Source organism: Solanum tuberosum, unplaced genomic scaffold (assembly GCF_000226075.1).
Source record: "Solanum tuberosum cultivar DM 1-3 516 R44 unplaced genomic scaffold, SolTub_3.0 scf00466, whole genome shotgun sequence".
Taxonomy (NCBI): domain Eukaryota; kingdom Viridiplantae; phylum Streptophyta; class Magnoliopsida; order Solanales; family Solanaceae; genus Solanum; species Solanum tuberosum.
Window position 1 is genome coordinate 242,501 of NW_006239460.1, and position 9,146 is coordinate 251,646.

At 37.7% G+C, this 9,146-nt stretch overlaps 1 protein-coding gene across 1 annotated transcript in view; it reads right to left on the reverse strand.

Moving 5' to 3' along the window:
• Nucleotides 1–204: 204 nt before the first annotated feature.
• The window catches only part of LOC102588126 (uncharacterized), a 20,358-nt gene continuing 11,416 nt past the window's right edge, over nt 205–9,146 (reverse strand). Inside the window, exons 4-5 of the mRNA XM_006365201.2 lie at nt 1,645–1,753; nt 205–940 (exon numbers count right to left, since the gene is read on the reverse strand). Of these exons, the coding sequence (XP_006365263.1) occupies nt 828–940; nt 1,645–1,753 (222 nt within the window). The 3' untranslated portion in view covers nt 205–827. The remainder of the gene's footprint in view (nt 941–1,644; nt 1,754–9,146) is intronic.

Here is a 9,146-nt window from a genome sequence, read left to right on the forward strand (position 1 = left end):
TCAATTTATAAAATATGAAATTTTTATGTTTACTTAAACATTATGATAAATTTGTTCTCATTTTATTTCTCATTTGCACGGAAAACCTGCTTTAAAAACATCGAACCCCACCGAATCAAAGTTGAAAAATCGAACCAAACTACTTTGGTTCAATATTTGGTGCACATTTTTTCAAAATCAAACTAAACTTTGATAAAACAACCGAAGAACCGAACTGCCACCCATACTACTTACCCATATTATTACAAGTCAAATATGGGCTAATGCCCAATTTTACCTACTTTAAAATCTCTCTCCAACCAGTTAAAATATGGGTGGATTGGGCGTATAAAATGTAGTCTCATTTTACCAGGCACTAAATGTGGTGCTTCGCTGAATAGAATTGCCAACATGAGAGGTTTTGCTAAACACCCCAAACAGCATAACCATTATTGCTCAGTTGGGAGCAATGCTCCCTTTACAATCCCAAGCTACATTGCTTCAAAAACAGGCTGTAAGAAAGCTCAGCCTTCCACAGGTAGCGCAGTAGAAAAGTAACAGAGTAGAGAGGTCTGCTTCCGAATTATACAAGAGCACTAAGCACACCCCTTTATGGATATCTGAATTGAGCTCATGCAGGTGACTTCGAAGGAATTTATTGTACATTTTCAACATTGGTCTCTTTCTTCATGCAAGTCTACTAGTTGATCGAGAAAGCCCCATAAACTTTGTTGTGTTGTAGCAATGCCCTGCTTGTACACACATTCAGTTATCATCTGTGTCATGTGAAAGTTGCTCGCAAACAAAAGAGACAATTGATGCTAGTTTCTGAAAGGTGGCATTTTCAGTCAGTCAATGTCACTATTACTGTCAGAGATGTATCTCCGAGTATCAGAGGCCTGGTACTTCGGAGTTGAGTAATCCATACCAATGTTGTTTGCTGCACTCATAGGTGCAAATGCTGTAAATTGGCCACAAGAAAATAAAAGATCAGTACTTAGGAAGTAAGCAGTAAGTCAAATATATCAGTAGATTCATTCCCTTTGTTGTGCATTTGAGATGAGGGACATTATTGTTCATACATAAATCTATCAAGACGATGGAGACTTCTTCGCATGTAATGAACAGAGTGCCAGTAATAAATAGAGATGGCAAACAAGCAAACACCTGTATCACTCAAGTCAGAACAGGGAGATGACATAAACGAACCAACGCTAATTTGTAGATATTCAAAACGAAGGCCACCAGAAATTACAATAATAAGTAAATGTACCCACAAAAACTTTCAAGAAGAGAAGGGATGAGAAAAAGAAGTAAATGAAAAGAACACCAGGCAGAGCAAAAAAATAAAACAAAATGGTGTTGTCAAATTTTACTAACAGGAAGCAATTGAAACCAAATTGGAGGGAACATTTCCTGCAAGAAGGTAGATTTGGAATTGATGCCTACATAGTTTCCACAAAAGAGAAAAAAAAAAGATAGTACAGTACCAGGATATAAGTACGTCAACATAGGACCCAACATGCAAAAAGAGGATAAGTTACATGTAAGTTCTCTCAACAAGTAATGTTTTTTCTCTGCTATAACTTTCCAACTTCTCCAGCAAACTATAGTAGCAAACAAGTCAACAAATATAGTGTATCCAGAGAAGAATGCTGGACTAACCTTTTTCTCTCATTCTTCTCTCTCTGTCGTACTCAAATTTATCACGGATTAGGCTAACCTTTTCCCAATTATCACCTTGTCTGTTTCTCCCTGTACCTCCTCCCTGTTCCTGCAATTGAATGAAAGGCCAGGTGGAAAGGCAATCAATAAACTAGTGGACATGGAGAGAGTTAAAAAATGATCTTGCACATTGCAGCTTGGGAAGCCATGTCAAAGACATTTTCAAGCAATGGCACAAATTATATATGAGCTACTACTTTAAAAAGAAAAAAAAAAAAACATGAAAATGAAGAAAATTAAGACAAAAAAAGAAAAAGTAAAGGGAGCGTGCAGCCAGGAAATTTAAGAAAAATATTAGCAACTTAGCTATTAACAATCTAAATGACTCACTCCAAAATAAAGAACAAAACGTGCTAGTATACAAAATTGAGGTCTAAGTCAAACCAAAGAAAGATTACTTTTTAATTATTTACTGCTTGCCGTAAAAAATGCATCATCCGAAAACCAATCACTAAAAGCCAAAACATAAACATATAAAAAGCTTAACCACCCACATATTATTACTATATCGGTCAATTGACCGATTTTCCCTTCTCCTCAAATTTTCTCTATTTTATATTTAGTATTTCTTCATTTATTTTCTTTGTTATTATATTATGTATTCAAGCCCCACACCATGTAAAGCGGGATTGTTATCCACCGAGTTTCGAAGGTTGTTATTGGTCCAAAGGGCGGGTCACATCTGAAGATTATGGAAGACTTTTGCAAGGTTTTCCCTGCAAAAATGTGGACTTTCAGAATCGAGAACTCCCTTTTGAATCAGTTTCTATTGGAATAGGATATATCCTGTTGCAAAGATTTGGAGATATGAGGTTCCCAATTATACTCCGGGAGATAACTTCATGTAAAGGGGTTTCGAATTATGCTCCAGAAGTTCTTTTTGTGAATGTGAGCTGGAGACAATAAATCATCTCTTTCTACACTGTAGAGAGACAATGAAATTTGTGGCATATTTTCATCAACCTAAGGGGCATTAGCTGGGCTATGCCAAGAAACATAAAGGAAGCTTTAGCATGCTGGAATAGGAATGGGAATCAGCCAGAGCACAGAGAGAGATGAAAGATTGTCCCAGCTTGCATACCTTCAGTGTATTCCTTTGCTTAAAATACATGTTACCTTTCTCAAAAATGATTTGGAGATATGGGCAGTCCCATATTTGGAGAAGAATGATGTAGAGTAGAGATGAGATGGAATATTTCATCCCGTGGAAAGTTGGAAATGGCGAAGCCTCCATTTGGTGGGATAACTGGACTCGTATGGGAGCATACCACTAGCTAGATTAACTAATATCAGACCTACCCCAAGAAGTATCAAATTAAAAAAAACTATTGTCGATGGTATAGATGGAGATGGGATAAGTTGAGCCTCTTCTTGCCTGCTTATATTGTCAAAAAGAGTTTTAAGTGTAGAGATTGAAGTTGGCAAGAAAGATTGGGCTTGCTGGACCTTGGAGAATTCTGGCAGTTCACTACAAAGTCTACATGGAAACAATTGAGAAGAGTTCACGATGAAATTTTATCCGGTAAACTAATGCGGCATAGAAGATCACCTTCTAAAATTTCCTTTTTTATGTTGAGGCTTTTTCATGAGTAGCAGCAACTGATGACACAGTTCAAAAGGAGGGGTGTGGTGCTTTGTTCAAGGTGCAACTGTTGTACCAACTATGAACTGAAGAATATCCCCCATTTGTTTGGTAAAAGCTTAATTGCTAAATGGGTATGGACTTACTTCAGCAACACTTGTTGTATCAATTTTCTTCTGGGTCCTCTTAAGACAATTGTTATGAAATGGTGGCTGACTAAACAACAAATGACATGAAGTCTTTTTACAGTGTGTTCCAATTCTTGTCTGTTGGGAAATTTGGAAGAAGAGGTGTTTGTCAAGATTTGAGAATATGAATATGTCTGACAGGTTCATTATTCATCAAGTCTGTTCACTACATGAATCTCATCTTCCAAACTCGATTCCCTGAACTTCAACTTCCCATAAGTTGGGAGGAAAATGTGTTCACTTGGAAAATTTGCACCAATCCATCAATAGTCAACTGGTGAAATGGCATAAACCAGAAAGAAGAGTGGGTGGAATTAAATGTGGATGGATGCTCAAAAGGCAACCCTAGGAGTGCTGGAGGCGGTGGTGTCATTAGAGATCATCGTAGAATAGTTATTAAAGGTTTTTTTTATTACTATGGAATGTGTTCCAACAATATTGCGGAGGCTACAACTCTTTTACAGGGAATCAAGTTGTATTGATATTGGAAAGGGGTTTGTTGTTGGTTGTGGTATTGGACTCTCTACTAATAATGGAGATTATCAATAAGAGTCTAACCACCTTGGCATATTAGAAGCATTATTGAGCATATTTGGAGGTTGACTAGAAATGGCAACTTCCATTTTTCTTCATGTTTTTAGAGAGGGTAATACAGGCGAGGATCAGTAGGCTAATATGGGAGAAAGTGAATGGGAACCTTACGGTCTAAAATGAGGTTCTTTCCTAGCCTGGTGAGTTAGAGCTACAATGAAGCAAGATCAAGAGGAAATTCAAACTTATGGTTCAAAGTTAACAAAGAAAAGTTTTAGAAGCTAATGATGTTGTCCAAAAAAACTCTTTTTGCTGGAAATATGCTGGCGGTAGTTTCCCTAATAACAATGTACTATAGTAATTCAGATGTAATTATGGTAGAAAAAATTACAAATGTGTAGTACTTTTTTTGATAAAGAAAATTACAAATGTGTAGTACTTTTTCAGCTTGCATCATCCTTAGAGTGACTAATTTCACTCTTAATTTTGTGATGGAGGTTAAGGTTTATGTCCTCCATCTTCTTCTCTTGTTCGATATATGAAATTGATTAGGGCTATTCCTAACCTCCACCTAGTAAGGTGGTCTTTTATTTTTAAAAATGAGCAATCGTATGGGTGAGAACACTTAGTGGAGATACGGAGGAGGTTCCAATAACTACGGGTTTACACCAAGGATCTACCTATAATCTGAAATTGTTTACACTAACTACAGATGAGCTAATCAATAATATCTAGGGAGAGGATCCGTGTTGCATGCTTGACTAAATTAGCAAATGTTGGAAGTTGGAACTATGCAGAAGTACTCTAGAGTGTAAGGTTTTAGAAAAGTAGCAAATATTTACACCACAATTCTAGCTATTGTATGAAACATGAAGGTGAAGTGAGATAAAATAAAATTGACTGCCCAAAAACAAGACTATTCAGATATCTAAACTTAGTTTTCCAAGAGAATAGGATAATAAATGAATATGTAAAATGTAGGATTAAATAGGATGGTTGAAGTGCTACTCAAGTTTTATGATAGGTAAGATAGGCAACAAGGTAAAACGAAAGTTTTCTAGTTTTTATGAGTAATAAAGGAATATTATTGATGTGAAACAAACCAGCATTAAGGAAATGTTGGGGCAAAAGAACATCCAAAAGAGAATTTCACAATGTGTGTAAACAACTAAGAAAGTCAACAATAGCTTCCGACTCTAAAGCATATCTCGTAGTATCGTTGCGCCAGAGACTAAGCAAAATAAACACTTGAGCTATAGATTAATTACATTGTTGATCTTGTCTTCAAAAAACTCTCGCATTTCTTTCTCCATATGACCCTAGAAAAAATTCCACGGTGTTGTTTGCATACACCATTTTTTTTTAAACAGGTAACTTTGTATATTACTACAACAGTACATAGTAGCCATATTTACAATAAGATCATCAAATCCAGCTATCTAATCCTAGATTGAGTCTAGTACACCAATTAGGGAGATAGTGTCATTGGAGTATAATTGATTACACCAAAAACACAGTAGCAACAAGCAATTAAGCTTGACTTTTTACATACTGTTTTCTATACTATCAAAACATCTGGAATTCCTCTCCTTCCATATAGCCCACCAAATGCTAGCAGGGACAATTCTCCATCTCTCTCTGCTCATAGACTGCATTCCAGCTTCTTCCCAACTCTGAATGGCTTCAGTGATCTTGCTTGGCATGACCCATGACATGCCCTTGAGATTTAGGAATAGTCTCCAAAGTTGGCTAGTTACTCTACAGTGTAGAAAAAGATGGTTAACTGTCTCAGCAGTTTCCCCACAAAATAGACACCTTGAGCACAATGGAATCCCTCTCTTCATTTGGTTGTCTGGGGTCAAACTGCTTCCTTGGCCAATAACCACACAAAACATGATACTTTGAGGGGTGTTTTGGATTTCCAGATTCCTTTCCAAGGCCAATTACTTGTCAACTGGTAGGAGTTGTTCAACCAGTTATAAGCACAATTCACCTTGAAAATACCTTTTTTGTTGCCCTTCCATTATAAAGTATCCTAATCATCCTCCAATCCATTGAGTGGACCAATGGTGTTGTAAAAATCAGCAACTCTCTGAATCTCCCAATCATTTAAGTGTCTTCTAAAAATGAAGTTCCACCCTTGAGGAGACCAGTGATCAGCTATGGACTTGTGTTGGTGTGACACTAAGGTACTAATATATAGAAACAAATTTTCTAGCCTGCCAGCCTCATGCCATACATCCATCCAGAAGTCAGTTCTTTCCCCATTTGCCACTTTGATCCTTGTACTTTTTTTTGAAATCATCCCACAAGGATCTAATGGACCTCCATACACTTACTCCATAAGGTGTAGTAACAGTTTTGGACATCCAGTAATCTTCCCCTTCATACTTAGCACTAATGACTTCCTTCCCATAGGATTGATTTTCATTGCAAAACCTCCACAACCATTTCATTGTGAGAGCCTTGCTCTGATTTTTCAAGTTCTTAATACCCAATCCCCCTTGTCTCTTACCCACTGTTACAACATCCCATTTGACCAGGTTATAACTCTTCTTCTCATTATTTCCCTGCCACAAAAAATTTCTTCTAATTTTGTCCAATCTGTCAAATGACTGTTTGAGGAATTGGAAACACTCACATCATATAAGTTGGGAGGGCATCAAGGACAGAATTTATCAAAGTAAGTCTCCCACCTCTGGACAGATATTGTGATTTCCACCTTGCTAACTTCATCTCACACTTTTCTACCACCTTGTTCCAGATCTCATAAGACTGAGAACTAGCTCCCAAAGGCATCCCTAAATATGTTGTTGGCAAAACACCTATTTCCCCACCAAATATTGCATTTAGATACTCCATGTTTTGCACTTCATTGATAGGGTACATATAGCTTTTCCTCCAATTGCATTGATGTGCAGACCTGAGAACCCCTCAAAAAGCACCAAAATCACCCTTAAAATCTTGAGTTGGCCTTCTTCAGCATCACATAGAATAAGAGTATCATCTGCATATTGCAGTTGAATCACTTCCATACTGTTATCTCCATTTCTGCCAACCTCAAAACCACTCAACCATCCCCTCAACTTTGCAGTTTTAATCATGCTATTCAGACCCCCGCATAACAATTAAAAAAAGAAAAGGAGATAGGGGGTCTCCTTGTCTGAGTCCCCTCTGTGCACTGAAGAATCCAGCCGGGGATCTATTAATGAGGACTGAAAACCTCACTGTGGAGATGCATTGTTTGATCCACTGGACCCACTTCCTTCCAAAACCCATCCTCTCCGGAGTGTTCAACAAGCATTCCCAATTTACATAATCATATGCCTTCTCCATGTCAAGCTTACATAAGATTCCTGGCTTCTTTTGTTTCTGTCAAGAGTCCACAGTCTCATTAGCAATTAATACCGCATCCATGATTTGTCTACCTTTGATGAAAGCCATTTGCTGAGAATCCACTAGTTTGGCCATGACCCCTTTCATTCTCTTTGTGAGAACTTTGGCAAACAGTTTGTAGATGCTTCCAATCAAGCTAATAGGCTTGAAGTCTTTCAATTCTTTGTCACCTTTCTTCTTAGGAATCAAGGTTATGAAGGTGGCATTCAAATTCTTTTCAAAAACTTCCTGATCATAGAAGTTTTGAAAAGCTTTCATGATATCACCCTTCACCACCTCCCAGCATTTAAGGAAGAATCCCATAGTGAAGCCATCGGGGCCGGGGGCTTTATCGATTGCACACATCTTCAAACAGTTTAGAACTTCACTTTCCTCAAAATTTCTTTGTAAATGCATTTTTTCCTCCTCATTAAGTGTGGGACAATTGTTGTTCCTGAAAGCAGGTCTCCAACTGTTTGTTTCAGTGTACAACTTCTTGTAATACTTTACAATTTCCTCTTCTATTCTTGAAGGATCCTGAGACAGTTCCCCTTCTATTACCAATTGATCGATGTTATTGTATCTTTTGTGAGCACTGGCCATTTTGTGGAAGAACTTGGTGTTCCTATCCCCTTATTTGAGCCATAGTGATCTGGATTTTTGCCTCCATGAGATCTCCTCATTTTTTAGTAACTCCTCATATTCTAGTAAAGTTGAATTCTTGCTTGAAATCTCCCATTCTGATAATCCTCTGCCCTTCATGATCTCATCAAACTCAGATAGCTTTTTAAGAAGAACTCTCCTTTTAGATCCTAGATTCTCTTGTTCACTCATGCTCCAATCCTTAAGTTTGGTTTTTAGAGCCTTAAGTTTTGAAGCGAGAATAAAATCAGGTCTCCCAGAGAAGTTAAAAGAGTGCCACCAACTACTGATTCTATCAGTGAACCCTTCTGTGCCAAGCCACCAGTTTTCAAACTTAAAGTGGTTCTTCGTTTTGTTCCATACACCCACTTGTAATGCCACAGGACTGTGGTCTGATACGAGTCTCTGTAGAGCATTTTGCTTTATGTTATTGAAGCTTTCATCCCACTCTTCTAATAGCAAAATTCTATCAATTCTAGAGGCTGCCTCGAGATTGTCCCCTTCTTCTTTTTTTGAGAATGGTAATCCACATTTCAGCCACAGTTGCATTTTGTTGAAGGCTTAGTGTATATAAGTCTGGGAATAATTGTTTCAGGGTTCTTTGGGCTATCCATCTGTCCTCCCAAAATGACACCTTCATTCCATTACCCACCTGGAATCTGATTCTAGAAAGAAACAGAGGCCAAAGATTTCTTATTGATCTCCAGATACCACATCCATATGGTGTAGTTACCATCTTTGTCATCCACCTATTCTCCATTTCATATTTTGCCCTGATCACCTCTCTCCATAGCATATTCTCTCCTGACATAAACTTCCAAAGCCATTTTAGCATTAGGCTTTTGTTTTGTTTCTTCATGTTCCTGATCCCTAGTCCCCCCTCTTTCTTATTTTTTATGACCTCTTCCCATTTGACTAGATGAAACTTCTTTTTATCTTCATTTCCCTGCCAAAAAAAACTTCTTCTCAAAGCATCTATCCTCTGTATGACATTGTCTGGTGCTGGGAACACAGACATCATATAAGCAGGTATTGCATCTAGGACACTATTAACCATGGTTAATCTACCTCACCTAGACAGATATTGGCTCTTACAGTTAGTAAGCTTCTTTTCGCATTTTTCT